The 19,883-nt window shown below is 41.8% G+C and overlaps 1 protein-coding gene across 1 annotated transcript; it reads right to left on the bottom strand.

The window, feature by feature from the left end:
• Positions 1-4,937: 4,937 nt before the first annotated feature.
• On the bottom strand, positions 4,938-19,319 carry LOC111224820 (protein Wnt-5b). Its single transcript, XM_022749483.1, has 6 exons — positions 19,144-19,319; positions 17,855-17,942; positions 17,439-17,598; positions 12,963-13,255; positions 8,048-8,206; positions 4,938-7,933 (listed from the first exon to the last, which is right to left on the bottom strand). Exons 1-6 carry the CDS (start codon positions 19,317-19,319, stop codon positions 7,634-7,636), a joined length of 1,176 nt encoding a protein of 391 aa, XP_022605204.1. The 3' UTR covers positions 4,938-7,633.
• Between the last annotated feature and the right edge of the window lie 564 nt (positions 19,320-19,883).

Here is a 19,883-nt window from a genome sequence, read left to right as displayed (position 1 = left end):
ATTAATTTAAACTATTAGCATAAGGCTACAACATGACAAAATGTGAAAAAGTGAGCAGAAGTGGTCTGGATATTTTCTGAATGTAGTATATAATGTATCTACACATAGTATAGATGCAGTATAAGTGGCTTCAGACTGCTAACACACACACACACACACACACACACACACAAACACACACACACGCACACACACACACACACGTATGCACATGGGGTGTGACAGAGGGGAAGATCGCATGATGTTAACTATTTAACACCAACCACACCTCTTGAGTTCACCACTCTTCATTCTCTCATTCACAGGTCATGGAAAGTTTTAACTATCACCTTATGTAGCCTTCATTTAAGAGGAGTTGTCCTATTGAGACGAACAGAACAGTTAATAAATTGTTAATTGTGTTGTTAATCATGTGTAAGATGTTAGGTTAATAATGCAGACCATGCTCACTGAATCAATTATGACAATGACAGCTTGAAAAGTCCTGGACTAATGAGTTCCATTATTGTTTCTGTTCAGTATCTAGTCTTTAGATGTATCTGTGTCTTTACCTGCTGGTGGTGCCGGTTAGGAAATTAAGTTTTCATAAAGCCTGGAGTCTTTGCATGCTTTCTGGTGTCACAGTTTGATTTTAATACACTTTTCATGGTTGCTGCCCTGAATTAGTCAAAGTGGTCTGATGAGAGCTTCATTAATGGATTTCATTTTTATTTTGCAGTTTGCATGAGCACTTTGTTAAGCGCTTTTGCAATGAATAGGAGCCCATTGATGAGGTAATTGAGCTTTCAACCCACAGTACATTTAGCACATCTACAGGACCATCCTGTGTGTTGATGTAAAAGCATATGGATGAATCAGCACAGATAAGTGGCTGAGCATGTGTGTTTGATTTGGTCTTTGAGCTGTGTGTGTTTGACAAAGACAGAAGTGACAACTGAACAAGACAGAAACAGAGCAGTTGATACAGAAACAGACTATAAATGTACTGTGTGTGTGTGTGTGTGTGTGTGTGTGTGTGTGTGTGTGTGTATTTGTACGAGAGACACAAAATGAGGTTGTGTCTTCTTGACTTCAGCTAATCCAGATCAAAGAGTTCGCCTACGGACGTCTTAACTATAGCAGCTGCTGGCAAATCTACACACAAACCACGTGCTCCCATTGTAGAGTTTGCTTCTGGCATCATGTACAGCTACAGTAAAATGTTCAAAAATAGCTTTTTCTCAGCTAGACATCATCGTAAAATAACCATGATCAAAAGTAGTGCTGTATCCTGATGTCTAATGGGGCACAATGTGATCTGTACAATAGAAGATCTTGGCTTCATTTTATCTGCAAAGCTTTTAGCTTTGTCTGTTTAAATGTTGTTTTTATCCAGAATGCTCTCCTGCCTCAGCAGTTTTCTCCCACTTGACACAACAGGAGCCACAACCAGAGCTTCATACTTCTCCTCTCGTCCTCGGCCACAGCGAGAACAGGCTGTAGAGGAAATGACCGCAGTGTTGCCAGAGAACAGCACCAAGAGAAGAGAAAAGCTGTTAAGATGTATTGCATAAGCCATTCTTACAGTAATGTAGTTCAGTTGGAAGAAAAACAAAGCATACCGCTAAGCAGGTTAGCACATAATAACATAATAACACATAATTAGCCAGCTGGCTGTGAAACACTAAAAGGTCCTGTATGTAAGAACCAGGGGGGTCATAACAGGACTCAGCTGGGTACCACTAATGCCACCCATAAACACTGTACTGGTGTTTCAGGCCAGTTTGTGTGCAGATGACCAGAGAGGTGTTTTGTATCAGTGAGCTGCTTAACTGAGGCTCCAGAAAGAGCGCAGTCAAAGCTGCACAGAGCAAGATAAGGGCAGTGTTTATAACCCAGTCCGAACTGCAGGATAGCTCCACATCACTGGACACCTGAGGAGACAGCCCCCTCTGTAACACACTGGCCAGAAAGATGCAAATGTCCCCCAAAAAACTTTTCTGAAGTAATGGTGTTGCTTCAACTGTATTTTCTGTCCCAAAGAATGGTGCAAAATGTAAAAGATTGACTTGAGGCACAAAAGCTGCATACAAACTGATGGTAAAGTCTGTCCAAGCCCAAGTTCAATGACCCTGCCACGACAATGCTGCATCCACACCCAACAAACGTACTAACTATCCCAACCAGTAATATTCTCATAAGAAAAAACAACCTTATAAAAGACAGATAGCCTCACTGATTGTTGTTTGTTTCAGAGATTTCAAATGATCAGCATCTCAGAAGCAGATGGCTATCAGGTGAAAAGGATTAGACAGACCATCAGGTTACACTTTCACTGGTCTAATCTTCAGCAAATTCACACACACACACACAACACACCTAGATAAATAACCAAAACATTAATACTAGCTTTTATAGCAATAATCAGCAACAGTCTGCAATGAGAGAGAACATCAGGCACACACAGAGAGAGAGAGAGAGAGAGAGAGAGAGAGAGAGAGAGAGAGAAAGTCCTATGAGTCAGGTGAGGAGGATTACACAGAGACAGTTCTGTGGGTCGGTCATGCTGCTCTGGTCAGTGATCTAATCCAATTAGTGGTGAGCAGCTAAAAGTAATGGGATTGTTAGTTAGGTCACTGTACAGACCTGCTTAGCCATGACTGTACGCTTGACATTCAGTGCTGAAAGCTGTTAGAGGTTGTTGAGCATTTTATATTTACATTTACTCCTTTGGCGCCTTTGACGCTTTTAAGTGAATTACAAGTAAGGAACTACTCTCAAGCAAGGAGACCATGGAGCAAGCACTAAATACTAAATTTGTTCAATAAGGCAAAGTGTGAGGAGATCAGGTAAAGAAGCACAGTAAGTGTGGGTTAAGTATGTCCAAGTGTTAGAGGTGTTAGGAGAGGAGGGGCTCTCAGAAGAGATGAGTCTTCAAGAGATTCTTAAAGATCGAGAGGGACACCCGTGCTCTGATAACATTTGGTAGCTCATTCAACCACCAGGGAACCACAAACAAAAACTGCCTTATGTGCAGGGTTGGCAATGCCAGATGACATTCCTTGGAAGAATGGCCAAGAAGGAGCATAGGGCTGTATGACTGAGTTCAAGTAGATGGGTGTAAAACCAGAAATCACCGCGTAGGCAGACATTAGTGACTTGAATTTGATTTGGGCAGCCATGTGTAGCCAGAGGATGTCAATGAGCAGGGGAATGACACGTGCCCTTTTAGGTTGATCGAAAACCAGATGCGCTGCTGCATTCTGGATCATGTGTGAAGGTTTCACTGTGAGCCATTAGAAGGGCATTACAGTACTCGAGGTGAGAGATAACTATGGCCTGTAAGAGCTGGGTGGCATACTGAATCAGGTAAGGCCTGATTTTTCTTATGTTGTATAGAGCAAAGAGGCACGACTGGGAGACAGATGCAACATGGTCAGAGAAGAACAGCTGGTCTGCAATCATGACATCAACGTTTATTGCAACCTTGGTTGGGATGAGAGATTAAGAGGCCATTTTTATGATATTGTGATGGACAGATTGATTGGATGACCAAAAGTTCTGTCTGAGAGGGGTTTACTTGAAGATGCCGTTCCTTCAAGCTTCAAGCTGGTGCCATGGTGTTATCTGGTGGAAATGACAGGTAATAGTTGGGTAACGTCTGCGTGACAATAAGAGAAGCCATATAAACAGATAATTGGATCCAAGGAGGTGGTGTATATTACAAAGGGAAGTGGCCCAGCATTGAGCCATGGGGCATACCTGCAATAAGGCGATGGGATATGGACGTTTGTCCTTGCCATAGAGATGCCCACAGACAGACAGGAGGTGGGAGAATGTCTAGGTTAGTGGAGAGCACGACCAGGGTAGCAGTGAGTTCAGGTTTGATCGAAGTCTGAATGAGAGCCAGTAGTTCAATAGATAGCTGGTTAGCATAAGCAGGAATGAAATTAGCTTTTTAAACTGCTGACTGGCTGTTCCACAACCCATTCGAGAGGGAGGCACATGTGGGTGAGGATTGTTACAATGACCTTCCCCAGATCTCAGTGCCTTTTAGCACAGTGATTTTAAGTTAACAGTGACAACAGAGTGGAAGCACATATCCTTACAATGCTGAGTACAGACAGAGACTGACAAATCAGAGCAAATAGGACTGTTTACCTTGACAGTGGCCTTGCTCGCTTGATTCGCTGGTTTTCATCTGAGTAGGTCTTCACATGTGGAGAGATTAGCAACACAAAATATTTGTTTTTTTAGGGGTGGGAACTTGGTCACACGCCCTGGTTCCCCCGAAACCCACAACACCTGACTGAAACTGACAGCATTAATGCACAGTTAATGTGGCTGAAGTGTTACAACTGCAGTCTCCGCAAAGCTGTGAGCTTTTATAAAGTTATAAAGAGATGAAATCACACTGCTGTTAGCATTGACTCATCACAAGAGAGTCCAAATAACAAGTGATGTGTTGATGTGAAAATATGAACAGAAAATATAGTTTGAAACACAAACACATTCTCCGCAGAGAGTTACAAACAGCCTGGCATCCACGGAGCAGATGAGGAGTCAAAGAATGGACAAGCTGTTTGTCCATCTGATGGGATCTGAGTCTCAAGGAGGCGTGAGAAAATAAAGCGAAATCCTAATAAATCAGCCTAAAAAAAAAAAAAAAAAAAAAAAAAAAAAAAAAAAAAACACGCTCAAGGGCAAAAAGACTGCATAACACTTAACGAACATACATAACATTTTACTTTTTAGTGTACGAAAACAATACATAGGCTACATATAAACACTTGATGTTGCATTAAACATGAAAACATTATGATCATATGCTTTTGTTGTAATGTAATACTGATTTGATTAAAACTGCTCAACATGGATGGATGCAAAATGCTTTATTTAGTGTTGTTTGAGTTGAATTTAAATGTAAATATAAAGATTAACTCCAGATTCAGTCTGTGGGGATTATAATTGTCTTTAATGAAAGTATGCAGTTGAGATATTTAATTATGCACCTGAGAAAATGTGATACCTGGAAAGTGCACACATAAAATTTATCTGGGTAAATTTAAGATTGAACAAATGACCATTTGTGTTTGATTATTTCGACTATATATAAGTGAGGCTGCATAATGAACATGAAAACATTCAGAAGAAACTTTAGGCAATCATTCCTCCAGAATAAGCGGAGTTTGACCACCTAAAATGTACACCAGTATTAACACTTATTGAAGTTTTCAGTGGAGCATGTTAGTATCAGGTGATTATGTTGATTCAAAGGCCTCGCAACACAAGCCAAAGACTCAAAACCTTTCTGCTGACTTGAGTGAAAAGTTTTAGTGTCACAGGTTTGATGGCTATAACAGGAATAACAGGAGCTGGAGAATATTGCTGTGACAGGTTTGTGCTCTCCTTGAAAAGTTTGTCATTTAATACAGCACGTCTATGAAAATTCTGCTTCACTATCATGTCTCAAAAGAAGTCGTTCTGATTACTGATTCATCTCCACACATCATTGTATTAAAATTACTATTGTCAAACCTTTAACCAGTGCTTGAATGACCTGCCATTATTATATCAGTCCATTTCTTAATTCATGACCATTTACCATTTTCAGAAATTCAACAGCTTCTCAGACACTAAACCTGGTTCTGTTTTGTGAATGGCAGTACTGTAATTCTGTGTCTTGTGCTGCATTACTTCCTGTCCCTATTTAGCAACTGTGGCATCATTTTCCAAAACACCCTCTGAATGACAAAGACCTGTCTGTGGTTGTCATGTTGTTGGGGAACAGAGTAAAATGTTGGCTGCGATCAGACTTTTCCAAAAGAACTGCAGCAGACCCAGAAACAGAACAAAGCCTCATTGTCGAAGACTAGTTTATCAAAAGAATACATAGTAATACTCACGTATAAAACATAGAAAACAGAGAATGAAAAACAATAATAAAATATACTTTCTTTTCTGATCTAGTATTTCTTAAAAGTAGCCCGTAATAAATTGCAGTCCTTTCTGTTTTTCCACGCTCACACATTCATTTTTCCACAGCATGTTCAATCCTCTTCTGTCCACTTTGTCCATCAATTGTATTGTATAATAAAGTTACAATATTCTCAACCCAACCTACACAAATTGTAAAAATCCAGGTACAACAGTGTTATAAAATGTTGTATAAATTGTTGGCAAAACTGCCAAATCGACACCACAGGGCTTTTTGTTGACTTAATAAGTTGCATAACAACATGAGATGAAGAGGTCCACTCACAGTGAACGTGTCTCTTAGTGCGGGTTCATTCAGCCAGATACAGCACATTAATCTCACTAATGGAGGTTTCGCTCGCTTCACTGTCAGATGAAGGTCACGGAGCCGGACTGCCGGTGTGAGCTGCTTCTTTAAACAGCCAGTGTGTCAAGATGGCTGCAACCGGCGAGCCTCATTAACCTGCACAGGCACTTGTCAGGTCACAGGCACTGGAAATCTGCTCTGGTAATACAAGGAACAGCAGTAGTTACACTGAGACAAATGGAGAGTGTGTGCTGTAAGTCATTAGTCCGTTTTGACTTGAAGATTAAGTGTTGTTGCTGCACTTTATTGCATTTTTGAGCTGAGATCTACAGCTAGATATCCCTGTGCTTGAGTTTTCCAATCAGCTGTGTAGCTTTGTGATACTGTCTCCTGAATTTGTTGCAAAATAAAACTCCTCTTTTTATTCTTCTTTTAAATTTATTTGACTTTTTCCCTTTTTCTTGATTCCCTCCATTCATTTTTCATTTGTACCCCTGGTAAGTGATTCCTCTTCTGTTGTCTCTCCTCCGTCTGTTTCGGTCTGGTCTTTTTTTTGCATTCCTGTACGTTTTGCAGGTGTGTTTGGCAGCGTCAGCACAACCCACGTATGTGAATATTTCTCTTGCAGGGTTAAAGGTCAAAAGGTCTTGGTGACACCACTCAGTCAGCACTCAAATGGCTCCATTCCCACTTGCCAAACAGGTAAACAGGAGTTTTATGGGTCCAAACTGTGTCTCAGGCTTTGAGTCTTTTTAAATAACAAACAGATTTGTATGTTTATTTATTATTTAATTATATATTTATTTCATTTCTCATTTCCTCGTTATCACCTCACACTGTTCATATGTGTCCCCCTTTGTTAGGATCCAGTTGTTCCACCATTCATCCTTGATGCCATATTCTTCGTTCATCTGTTTTGCTTGTCCTTCCTTCCTTCCTTCCCTCTCTCCTTCAGGGTTGTGATCAGGATATTTTACAGAAAAGCAGAAAGCGATGGCGGAGTGGTGGGAAAACCCAAAATCTCAGAGTCGTCTGAAAAGTGTGGAGGGCGTCCACTTCCTCCTCGCTTCCTACTTTTGTCTCTCCTCCCATCCATCTGTTGTTCTTCCTTATCTATCCACTCATCATTCTGCTGTTTACACACAAAAAATGGCCACACAGGTGTTATGCAGCTTGTGCACTTGGTGTGAAAAGGTAGGAGATTAATCTTTGGAGGTTAGAAGGAAAAATGGAACTTATTGTCTTAACTCATCCTGAACAAAACCCTGAAAAATCCCCTTCCTTTCATAAATCCTTCACCCTCCATCATCCCTCTGTCCCGCCACTGTCCCCCTCTCCTCCGTTTTCATCCGTCTGTCGTCCGTCAGTGTGCTATTTACACACAAACTGGTCCACGAGCGTCGTGCAGCGTTTGCACTTGACGTAGCAGCACCAGTGGAACTTGCAGTGGCAGCGCTCATGCTTGTAGGTCTTGAACTGATCGTATCCTCTGCCGCAGCACATCAGCTCGCAGCCGTCCATGCCCTCCGAGGTTTTGTTGCAGAGACGGCCCTGTGTGCCCAGGGAGCCTGTGGTCTCGTTGCGGAGGCAGTAGTCCGGGCTGGGGTCGATGTAGACCAAGTCCTCCAGGGTCGGTGTGTTGAAGCGTTTGTCGACCAGCTCCAGCTTTCCCTGGATGAGACAAAGGAAGAGATAATTGCTGTAAGATTTACATTTTTTTTGTGTATTTCTGTTCAACTTTTGGACTCTCTGGAGGGAGAGGTGCTTCAGCTATGAATTCAATACCTTGCGTCCAATGCGCATGGCAGCAGCACTGTCGTACTTCTCCTTCAGGAACTCTCCAACACGTCTAAAGTCAGCCAGCTGGAGCCAACATGTCTTCAGACTGCAGGAACCTGAGACGCCGTGACACTTACAAGCCACATTAGCAAGGTTATACACCGCCTGGTGGAGTGAGAGAAAGAGACGGAGGTGAGTTCACTTCATCTGTTTTCTTTATGCCTCATTTTATCTACAGTATATCTGATCCATACAGGGTGAACAGAAAGAAAATCAACTCTAGTGTATTTTTTCCACAATAAACTTCAAATATATCCACTCTGACATTTTAGTGTGACAGGAAGCTTCCTAAATGTTAGATGTGTAATAAAATAAACACTTTTGCAGCCATTCTTGTAAATTAATAAGTGTAACATTAAAAACTATAATAAATAAAAAATAAAGACATAAAAGCACATAACAATAAATTATGAACATGTACTGTAAGAGGCCTCATGAAATTGTCTCACAGTCACTGGATCTGACCCTGGGCCTGACCCTGAAACCGATGATGTAGATCTGTATTTCCTGCTACGCTGCTACCATCTAGTGACGGACATGTGTAACTGCTCCCTCCTGTCAACTATTTATCAAAGTGATGCAGAAGACTCAACAAACTGCCCCTGGATCAGTCAAGGTAAATCCAAGTGGTACATGTTTTAGGTTAAGTTTGGGTCATTTCACAGAGTCACACTCAGCTCAGTTCTTAAGGCAACGTTTGCCAAATTAAATGGGTAGAACAAGTATTTAAGTAAGTAAGTAAGAACATGTAGTTCCACATGTGCCAGCTGAGCACTTGTCCATGAACTGCTGGGCTTCCAAAGGGACGCTCCGCCCCCATCCCTCCAAAATAACTTTACACCACAGCTTGACATCTGGAAATATCCCTGTCTCCGGTTTTCTGTCACCACTGTGCGCTGGTGCAGAACCCGGCTTTCTGTTCACATGTGCAGTGAAACCGATAAACAAAAGTGAAAATGCAAAGCAGAGAAAAACAAAGAAAAGATTTTTTTTTTTTTTTTTGCTCCATATACGCTGTTCTCGGACACTGCCGTCGATACTGCTCCACCAAACTAAAACAAACAGCTGACTCAGAATAGAAGGTCTACTGCTAACCAGAGGAAATGAGGCGCTATTGTAAAATTGACTTTCCCACACAGTTCTTATATAGAAAGCAGTCATTTAAAAGAATATGTCGAAGAGACGTGGTATTATCTCAGCTAAAAGGTCTGCAGCTTTCCTATAATATGAGAGATCACAGGGTAGATCCACTCATCTGTCTTTAATTTATTACTTTTTTCAAGACATATGCCACAAATTTCTCACATTTTTCGAAATCATTTTAGACCATAGAACTGCCTAAATATCTAAGAACATAAACATAAAAACCCATCACTCTGTCTCCTCACATTGCCTGATCTCAATTACCTTCTCACCTCTGTTAACCCCTGCATCCCAAACACCAGCGACCCCCACCTCCCACCCCTGCTCCCTTTTCCTCTACTTTACTACCCAGCAGGCATAGCACTCGGCACCCTCCAATCCTGTGATTCGACCCCCGTGACCCCCGTAGACCAGAGAGCAGGGGACAATGACATTTTGTGCAAGGGTAAAAGCCTTTTTTTTTTTTTTTTAAAGGGCTTGTGGTTTTATTTTAAGCCTGGACTTCTCAAACTGCTTTTTAGGAATGTGTGAAGTATATTTATGTCACTCTGCTGTTCAGAATAAAGAGGCGTTAATGGGAGGTTAAGGATTACGATTTTTTAGAGTTAGAATTAATGTCATACATTCATCATTAAGAGAAAATGCTTATATTTTATGGCTCCTTGCTGTTTTACGAGCCATCATGTGCACTCAGATCCCCCACTGTGGGCTATATGAGATGTTTAGAGCAGCAATAATAAAGAAAATGGAGATGCAACTTTTTTTCTTTTACACATTTCCAAGGATATTAGGGAACCAAATCATAGAGTTAGTGAGCAACAGATCTATTTCTTAGTTTTATAGCTACTTGTTTCATTTGTTTGAGCCCCAGTCTTTGTTTGAACAGTTCTTTTCATTAATATAACACATTACAAGCTGCCAATAACCTCATGCTGTCAAATCACACCATGCATGTGTGTGTCCAGCTTCATACTGAGCTATTTGGTAGGTCATGCCTGCTGGGCGCAATGACACTGGACCTTCTGAACACACACACACTCACACACGTTCAGTCATCCGTGGTAGAGACACGGTCTCTGTGTCAGGCACAATAGTTTCTGCTCAGACAGGGGTTAGGGGTTAGGAGCCGTGTGTGTGTGTGTGTGTGTGTGTGTGTGTGTGTGTGTGTGTGTGGTGTGTGTGTGTGTGTGTAGAGTCAGTGCTAGAATGGGGCAGAAATAGAGAAAATAGCCCATCCTTTGTGACAGGAAAAGCAATGAGCAATGAATGAGGTGTAAAGACAGGGTCACATTTCATGTCTAATCCTCTTGTTTTTAAGAATTTAGTAAGTAAGTTAGTAGGTAAACTTGGACTTTGTTTTATGTTCATCTATTTATCTGACTTATTGTTGTCGTCGCCCACTCGTCTCTGTCCTCATGAGGACGTGTGACATGTGACGGCACCGCACTGCAGACAGAGACTAGAGTTTGTTGGCTGTTACTGCTTCAAGTCCAGATTGTAGTTGCACAGAGTCTGCATGACGTAGATTACTGTCCATATCTGCAAGGGTCATCACGGACAGTCCACATACGGCCCGAAATTTATGACTGTACAATGTATACAGACAACCACTGGAGCTGACGATTACATGAGGGATTTATATTGAAACAAAAATGAAAATCAGCTCTTAAACTTTAAGATAATATTTTAACATTTTCCACACTGTGTGACATATGCTCTACTCTTACATCAAATAGAAAAAAAATCTGTATGTTTTGTGCATTAGTTTGTACAATTTCTTCGTAATTAAACATCACATGTTTGGCACCTTTGGAAACTGAAAGCTTTTGCTCATTGCTTGCTTATGTAAGGCAGCGGATTCAGGGATGAAGTAGTTCTCTTTTTTGATGACTTTTGATTTTATTTCCAAAAATCAAAACCGCTGCGACGCAACAGAGTGATCAACAGATGAATCTGAAAGTTTACTTCTGTGTTTAGCGCAAAGGCGGCACAACACAAACGTGGCCTGTTATTGTCTCCAGACTGGGAGCGTACATTTAGTTGTTTCGGTCTCTATGTGACAAGCACTGCCTCATTTGATTTGTGTGAAACGGAGACAGTGGACCTAGGTGACTGTGTGTGTGTGTGTGTGTGTATGTGTAAGTCTTTGAGAGTCGGGGGAGTGTGACGGAGTTCCATTCCTCACCCTGCGTCTCTGTCTCCAGACGCTTGTACACACACACACACACACACACACACACACACACACACACACACACACACACAGCGGCACGCCCCTGTCACCTCTACAAAAGCCCTGTGGTTTGCCTTGTTCAGCCAAGCAAGACAAATCCCGCTTAAGACAAACCAGCGTGTCCCAAAAGAAAAAAGAGAGAAAGAGGGATGGAGAGAAGGGGAGAGAAGTCTTCCTCTCTCTTGCTCTCCTCCTTTTCATCTCTCTCTTCTCCTCTCTTCCATTTCAGTGGACAGACAACAATGAAAGCAAAGAATCAAACGGGAGAGAGGAGGAAAACTCATTCAAAAAGAGTGTGTGTTACAGAACTGTGTGTGCGTGTATGTGTGTGTGTTAATACAAGGCCGTAGCAGTAGATCTTTCTCTCATACAATCTCCTATAGCCCCAATGGGACCCTCAGCAGAAACACAACCTCTCCAGACCCTCACCTTTGACCTCTGACACACACATGCACAAAAAACAGGCTCACTGTCTCTCACACAAATCAAATGGAGCTGAGCTGTGCACACAGACGAAGACACACACACAAGCACACGAACACACACACACACGCACGCACGCACGCACACACACACACACACACACACACACACACACACACACACACACACACACACACACACACACACACACACACACACACACACACACACAGAGCGTCTCTGTCTTGTAAACAGCTTAAACAAAGCTTCTCTAACTGAAGATAAACACATTCTCCTGATTCACTTTGTACCAGAATGGGCAAATGGATCTTTTACGAGGAAAGTGTGTGTGTGTGTGTGTGTGTGTGTGTGTGTGTGTGTGTGTGTGTGTGTGTGTGTGTGTGTGTTCCAGTCAAAGGTGAAAGGTTTCTTTTAGTGCATTTCTTGTAATGCTCTCCCCACCTGAAAGCATTTCCAAACGAGCTCCTGCATTAAGTTCGGAGCTTCTGATTGTCTCTGTATGGCAACCAGCAAGGGACAAAAACCTTAAGAAATAACTGAGCATTGCTAGTTGTTTTTTTTCTTTGTTTTCTTGTACAAATTTTGCACGTTTCATCTCATCATGCAACTATGTTATTGTTCATTGTGTGTGTACGAAGTTATAGTGTGTGTGTGTGTGTGTGTGTGTGTGTGTGTGTGTGTGTGTGTGTGTGTGCGTGCTACTCTGGTGGAATGTGCGTTGACCTAGCGACCTAGCCAGACTCCAAGGGCGTTAGCAGTTATACCATTTGGACCCTCCCAATAAATAACCTACACACACACACTCACAAAAATCCTGGCAGGTCAGGCAATCGGGGGCCACCTTGACTCACACACACATTCCTTACAGACACACTGATATAGTATGGGGGTTAACACACACGGGCACACACACTTCCTTCACTAAAGTTTCACTTCTAGATCTCTAAAGTTTCATATTGAATTTAAAAAAAAAAGAAAAAGTTCACCCCTCTTTTCCAACATAAAAACTAAAAGTACAAGCGTGTGTTTTGTCCTCCATACCTGTCTCCCTGCTTCATTATTCTGCACGTTCATCAGTGTTCGGGCGTGCTCAGGTGACCCACGTGGGTAATTCTTCTCCCTCTCCCTGGCATCCACAAACTCGCGGGCGAACCGGTAGCCGTAATGCACGTTGTCGCCGCAGCCACCCCAAAGCCAATCCCGTGGCAGGTCACGGGGTCGAGCGGCACGGCTGCAGCCGCAGGTGGAGAGCTCGCCCTCGCGGCACGCCCGGCTGATGGCGTTGACCACGCCGGCCGCGCTGATGGCGTAGGTGAAGGCTGTTTCCCTGGAGCCTGAAGGAAAGAAGAAACTCAAAATGAACTGAAGGAAAGGTTTGAACATTTAAATTCTCACACACAGTAAGACATATTTTGTCACCATGGCTGCCATTTTAATTTATTCTGGGCTTTGGTGATTGTGTGTGAATGTGTGTGTGTGTGTGTGTGTGTGCATTCACTGACAGGAAACATGGGTAGCTGCTCAGGTTAACCCCCACAACACACACAGCAAACAGCCCCACACCCCAGACCCCAGATCTAACAATAGACAATAGATGTGATTTTAGGCTCTAACTCTGTACCTGGTTAGACTCAACAGCTTTAAATACCAGCTCAGTGATCCGTAATACATGAGCAGCATTTGATGAAGTGAACATATCAGTTTCTCCAGAATAATTTGGACCTTCTATGTAATTGTCCTTTGGGTATACTTGTCCCAGGCCTGGCTAGTCAACTATAATGTTTTAAGATCAGTTCATCCACATTAAATGGAATTTCGCTTGTGGTGCTCACAGCCACGTCCTTCAGAAACAATGCTCCTGTGACAATGTGTCAGCCATTTTCATAGGAACTACTTTCTGCCGAACAAATAGTCCCTATACAAACTGATTATCCAGAGTAAAAAGGACACATTTTCAGGAAAGATATGTTGGTACTAAATTTTGTTTTTCAATGCAATGAGCACCAACACTAAAATCCTCTCCACTGTGTCGGGGTAAAGGGACGAACTCTCAGAGACGATTGTTTAAAAAGTTGGACAAATTAAACCAAAACATCTGCATGGCTGGATAATCCGGGAGGTAAGTGAGAAAATATGTTTCTTTTTGTAATTTTCATTAAAGTGATGCTTTAAACAGATCACATGTAGGAGCTCGAGGAGTGAAGCTGGGTTAACGTCAGCAGAAAAACTCATAAATTCGGATGCTATTCATCCCTGTTTACCTGCCATCAGCTCATACAATTACACTTTGTGGTTTACAATAAAAATCACGACACAGTTTCAGTGATCAGTCTGCTTCTTTCTCTTTGTAGTTGCTTGGATGCAGAACACCCAACAAACTGGTTCATATTAATGATTTCTATTGACTTCGGAGACTAACACCATGTTACACTGTGGAATACACAACCCGACCTGCGTGTCCTATTCTCTGCATTAATACACAAACCATCCCAACACACAAGGAAGTCGAAAGGGACAAAGACAACGGCCTGACAGGTGGGAGGTTAACTGCTGTGAAACTCCCCCATTTACATGTGAACAGTGAAGAGCGTCGCAGGACTTCAGGTTGAGGCTGCATTTACATCACAGTGACATTTCATTAGTTGTGATTGCATTATTTTACCTTTTACATGAACAGAAAACTGTTATTTTTTTTATTTTTCAGATTCACTGTCACATTCCTTTAACATTGCTACATGAAACTACTGGCTGAGATGTTTAGTAGTGACTCTGTACAGACATATTTATTTGTGATCTTTTCTTTTTAATCTTACGACTTAAACACAATTATCTGGATGGGTTTTTAATCATCTGTTATGCCACACAGAAAACAAATGAGTTATATATCAAACCTCACACACTAATTACATCAAAACCCATAAACATACAGTTTACAGTCTGGAGTATACTACACCCCTCCCTCCTTCCCTCACATATGCTTTTATGGTCTCTAATGTATTTTTAATGCTGTAATATTGCTATAACATTCCCATAGACTGTTTAATCAGTAATATTGCTTAGACCATACTTTAAGCTGTTTTCTGTCTTATATTGGGCTATTAACATTCCTACTAGTGTTTCCTATTTATTCAGGCATTAATGACAATTTAAAGCAAATTATGTATCCTGTGTATCCACTGAATTCTGATTGTATTTATACTGCACTTCCTTATGTTGCCTGCACCTCCTTTTGGTAGGTCATTGACATTCTTGTATTAGTTTAATCGATATACTGTGCCTTAAAGAAAGTATCATTTTTCCAGCGATTTCATTTATTATTTTTTTTACCCTCTACCGCAGTAGGCTACAGGTAATTTAAGTGCTTTGCTGTGTTATTTGGAGACTCTGATATCGCTCTATAATACATCATAGGATAACTAAAGCTTGGAATCAACACCAGCCAGCTAGACAGACAGGTATGCATGCAAAGCTGAGGCGTGTGGGTATTCATTCAGGTTTTAGGAGCAGTAACTAACCCGGTCAGGACTGGCCATACATATTATGCAGCAGGATAAAGAGACAGGGAGAGAGACCGAGTGGTTTATGAGACTGCGGAGCCAAGACTTCAAATAGCAGGTCCGGATCTGCCGGCTCGGTGTCAGCTCATCAGTGCATTTCAAAAGAGGAGCCGCAGGACAATGGACCGACTAACACCTCCATATAAACCTGGAGATAGACTGACTGTCAATAGAGAGACAGGCAGAGAGGGACTCAGACGGAGAGAAAAGAGCCGCAAACACCTCGTCCGACTGCCCGCAGCGGATTTGACACTTACTTGTTGATGAGAGGTTTCCCACATCGCCTGCTGGGAATTAGACGCGCAAGAAGCTGATCCGGGACCTGAGCTACATATTTATGAAAATGACTGGAGACACATGACACATTTATTTCCAACTAATGATGTAGCTTTTTTTTATGCGTCTGGACGCCTGATTCTGGAGCGTTTCCTGTCTTCGTTTTTTTTTTTTTTTTTACTCGAGTTTAATCGTTTCACTGCGCCTGCGCAGAGTGGGACTGACAAGCGAGCTGAGCGCAAACTATCTGCGCAAAGTAAACTGATTTCTATATGTTATGAATATTAAAATTGATATGTCTAATATAATGTTATTCTAGTCATCTACTGACATTTGTTTCATTCAAGAAAAGACATGTCAACCTACAACGAGGAATTCCTCTGACTAGAAAATACCACAGTAAAAAAGACAAAGAAAAATACAAATACCAAATCCTCACCCTTCAATAAGATGACTACAAACTCTGTGGTAACTACACTTAAAAAACACTGAGAAAATAACGAGCTCATAGACAGCATGGACCCTGGTTATTATAATGACAGGCTACTATAGAAGATTAAAACTGATAAAACACCACAAAGTTGTGTAGACAAGACACATCATAATTATCTTAAATTAACCTTAACCATAATACTTAATCTATTGTGGCAATACACCTGACAAATCAAAAAAATACCATTAATAACTCAATAGCTGAACAGCATAAATACACAACACACTGTTGGTCTCATTGGGATTATAGTGTTTTTCATTGGGTTATATACCCACCAGAAAATTAACTTACATGACACCACCTTATTTTACAGGATTTACCTGGTAGTTGTACTAACTTTTGTTTTTTCAATTCATATCCTAACTCGACCCTGGAGGTCAGTTAGAATAGGCCAGTACACAAAAAAAACCACAGTCTGTTCACTTACTGTGTTGTATTTCAACAGGATGAAATGACCTGATTATTCAACACTTATGTCTCTGCCAAACCACAATACTCTGCTATATTCAATTTTAGGTTAAAGAATAATATGCTGTATTATTTCAGTCTTTCATATCTCTGAACACAAGAGACTTCTTCTCTACTCTGTGACCCTGATCAGCATGGACTGTCCGAATACCCAGTGTTTTCACTGAGCCTTTTATTGCTCTGATAATCACACTGCAGCACTTTCAAAATAAGACTATTAATTGGTGCATTACTGTCACCATCCAGTAAGGATGCCATCCCAGTACGGGAACTGTTGTGAAATACTATACATGCTGTGCTTGGGTTTCAGCTGCTAATAAGTTTTTCTGTCATTGCTTATTTTACGTTTCAAAATAAAAGTTAGCAGTGTCAGTGGCTCCACTGACATTTCTGTCTGTTTTAACATTTCTTTCTGATTTGATTGAGGCTCATAAATGTGCTACATGCCGAATAAAGTTGAGAAGCTTCTGAGCTTTTTCATGCTTGATGAAATCACTATTTTTTGCTTATATGCAATTGTCTGACAACAGGAACATTGGTTGTATTGACATACAATATATGCAATCACACAGAATGAATGAACAGAAACAGCTTCTTAAATCTAGAACACAAACTGGACTGGAAATTGTCATCACCCTCAAACTGGTTGACACGTCTTTTCAGACTACAACCTTTCCTTATGCTGTTCCTGATTCCTCTGTTCTCATCAAACAGTCAACTCACCGATCTGCATGACACGTCCAAACACAGACGTGTTGTCCACAGTGCTGCAGTTCCACCTCCTCTGTCTGAACTGGTACTGGCACTCCTTGATGCCAGTCTTGGCTCCATCTCCAATGTAGATCATGTGGTCCTGGTACAGCTGGCAGAGCTTCCTCTGGCCCTGCAAACCGCACAACAGCAGCAGCAGAGGAGAGATTAGCAGAGATTAGTCTGTTAATGGTTTGATACTTTAGTGGTCCCTGTGGGGAAATTCTCCCTTTATCTGACCAGCCCCTCGGAGTCAAGGTACTGGAGGTACAGAGGAGGAGCTGGTAGGAAGATCAGGTGCTCAGAATTCAAGTTATGAGAGTGGTTATAGATTTAAAAAAAAACAAAAAAACAAGCACACAGGCTGTTTCCCACAGACAGGAACTTACCTGAGAGAGTCCAGACAGCTGACTGCAGAGAGGCTGAGCTCCAATGATGTACATCTCTGGCCGCTGAATTGGGGTCAGAGCTAGTGACCTGAGAGACAGAGGCCATATTAATCCACAGTTCAGACTAATAAACTGAATCTATTACGCTCAAAGAGATGTGGCACAGACTGAGCTTCTGCGATGTATGACTCCCTCTCTGAGAGGGGGTCGCCGCTGCAGAGGACAAAGTTCAGACATGGGTTTTATAAGTACAACCGGGCTATAAAATGTAGATAAATAGGTTTCTCTGCAGCCACTGTCCTCATGGTTCCTTTCCTTTCCCTTTACAACAAACAGGTACTATAATTTTGAATCATGTTTTCCTTATTAAAAAAAAGAAGTGATGAGACAATCTGTCCCCAAACACATAAAATATGACAGTTAACCCTTTTGTGGCTTTCATGACCGTCTCATCCAAACAAAGGCAAATTAAATTGTATGGATATCTTTCTGTCCAGAGAGCTTGAAGGAGATCAGATCTGTGCTACTAAGTTGTCACATGCCTTACAATAAATAAATGTCACATTTAAGAAGCTATGGCCCTGTTTGGGCAACAGGAGTGTTGTTTTCATGTTGCATTTGGATGGTTGAGTGTCCTACTAAAGGGAAATGACAAACTAAGAAATATCCCATATTGTTTAATGCTTCACAAATTCAAACTCTATTCTGATTAAACCTGAACTCTAGCAACCTGCAAACACCCTCCATTACGTTACCACAAAGCGAAGTGAATAGCACATAGTTGGATTTTGTAAGTCAAGAACAAGTGTGGCTAATTGACGGCCCTGAAGGCCCAGCAGCAGGCCACCTTACGGCGCCATTTGGGGCTCAGCCAGGGTAAATATTGTGACAGAGCCTTCACATTTGTTCCATTCATTGTTAGTGCGCTACCACACGACTGGAACATCACGGCATGACGCAAAACTACCCCCCAAAACACACACATACAGACACAAGAGGCAACACAAAGTGATGTTTTCGCTCAAAATGTGCCAGTTGACATGTTACCAGTGGTCTAGATGTGATGAGAATCTTAACCTGTCTTGCGTAAAATCAAAAATACGCACGTTTTTAAATGCAAATGCAAAGTTAAAGTTGTTTTGACAAACAACAAAAAACATGTTATGAAAATCTGTTTTTGTCGGTGGCTCACCCAGTGGAGGTCATAGTTCATCCACGTTTTATTCGCCAGCACCATATACCACTAATCTCTCCAAAAATCAATGCATCGCCGGTCAGCAGTTACTCACCACCATGAGTTGGCATCCACCACCAGCAGTTGGGAGCTGCAGGCGAGGAAGGCGGCTGCCAGCAGCAGATGTCGGGCAGCACCGGTTCGCTTTCTCCGGACAGGCCTGTTGTCCATGGTCCGCCGCGTCACCGCCTCACAGCCGGTGTTTGGGGAAGCGCTTTGCTGCTGAGACATGGGCAGAAAATAAGGAGGCGTCCTGATCTGCCCTGCCGGGTCTTTGGGTCTGGGCACAAACCCTGAAAGCTGGCGATGCTGAGTTAGACTCACTTGTGTCCTGTTTTTTGTCCCAGTTTTTTTATAGTCCACTTGTCTACCCTTTCCTTCCTTTTCTTAGTCTCTAGTATTTAAAATGATAAAAATACAACTTCCATCAAAAATGCTGAAAAACACAGAGGTATAATCCCCAGTTTGCCTGGTTTCACTGTGGATGATAGTCGATAGTTGATCTGAATTTACAGCAGCATGTTCCTAGAGGGTCAGAGGCTGCTTGTGAAAAAAAAATCCACAGTTCTAAGACGTGCGTAAAATGGTTTGGTATCAGTTGGGTTTTACGCAAAGAGCGAGGCCACTTCTCCCTCACCCTCTGTCTCTCAAGAAATATAATAAAAAAAAAATGAAATAAAACGCAGCTACAATGTGAAAAGTGTGATCCTGTTGTTGGCTTGAGGAAAGATTTACAAGGAGATTAAAACGCTAATTGAGCAGCAAAGCGACTGTTCCTTTCCCTTCCTGTCCCCT

This window comes from Seriola dumerili, unplaced genomic scaffold (genome assembly GCF_002260705.1).
Source record: "Seriola dumerili isolate Sdu_G_001 unplaced genomic scaffold, Sdu_1.0 BDQW01000138.1, whole genome shotgun sequence".
NCBI lineage: Eukaryota > Metazoa > Chordata > Actinopteri > Carangiformes > Carangidae > Seriola > Seriola dumerili.
Note: the sequence above shows the minus strand (reverse complement) of the source record. Positions and strands in the feature narration are given on the sequence as shown.

What these genes read in the sequence shown, in the direction of transcription:
- LOC111224820 (XM_022749483.1), bottom strand. Translation starts at nt 19,319, where the DNA reads ATGTCTCAGCAGCAAAGCGCTTCCCCAAACACCGGCTGTGAGGCGGTG. An exon ending in AGCTGTCTGGACTCTCTCAG is followed by an intron (nt 17,599 to 17,854) that starts GTAAGTTCCTGT and finishes TGCGGTTTGCAG; the next exon opens with GGCCAGAGGAAGCTCTGCCA. An exon ending in CCATGCGCATTGGACGCAAG is followed by an intron (nt 7,934 to 8,047) that starts GTATTGAATTCA and finishes TGTCTCATCCAG; the next exon opens with GGAAAGCTGGAGCTGGTCGA.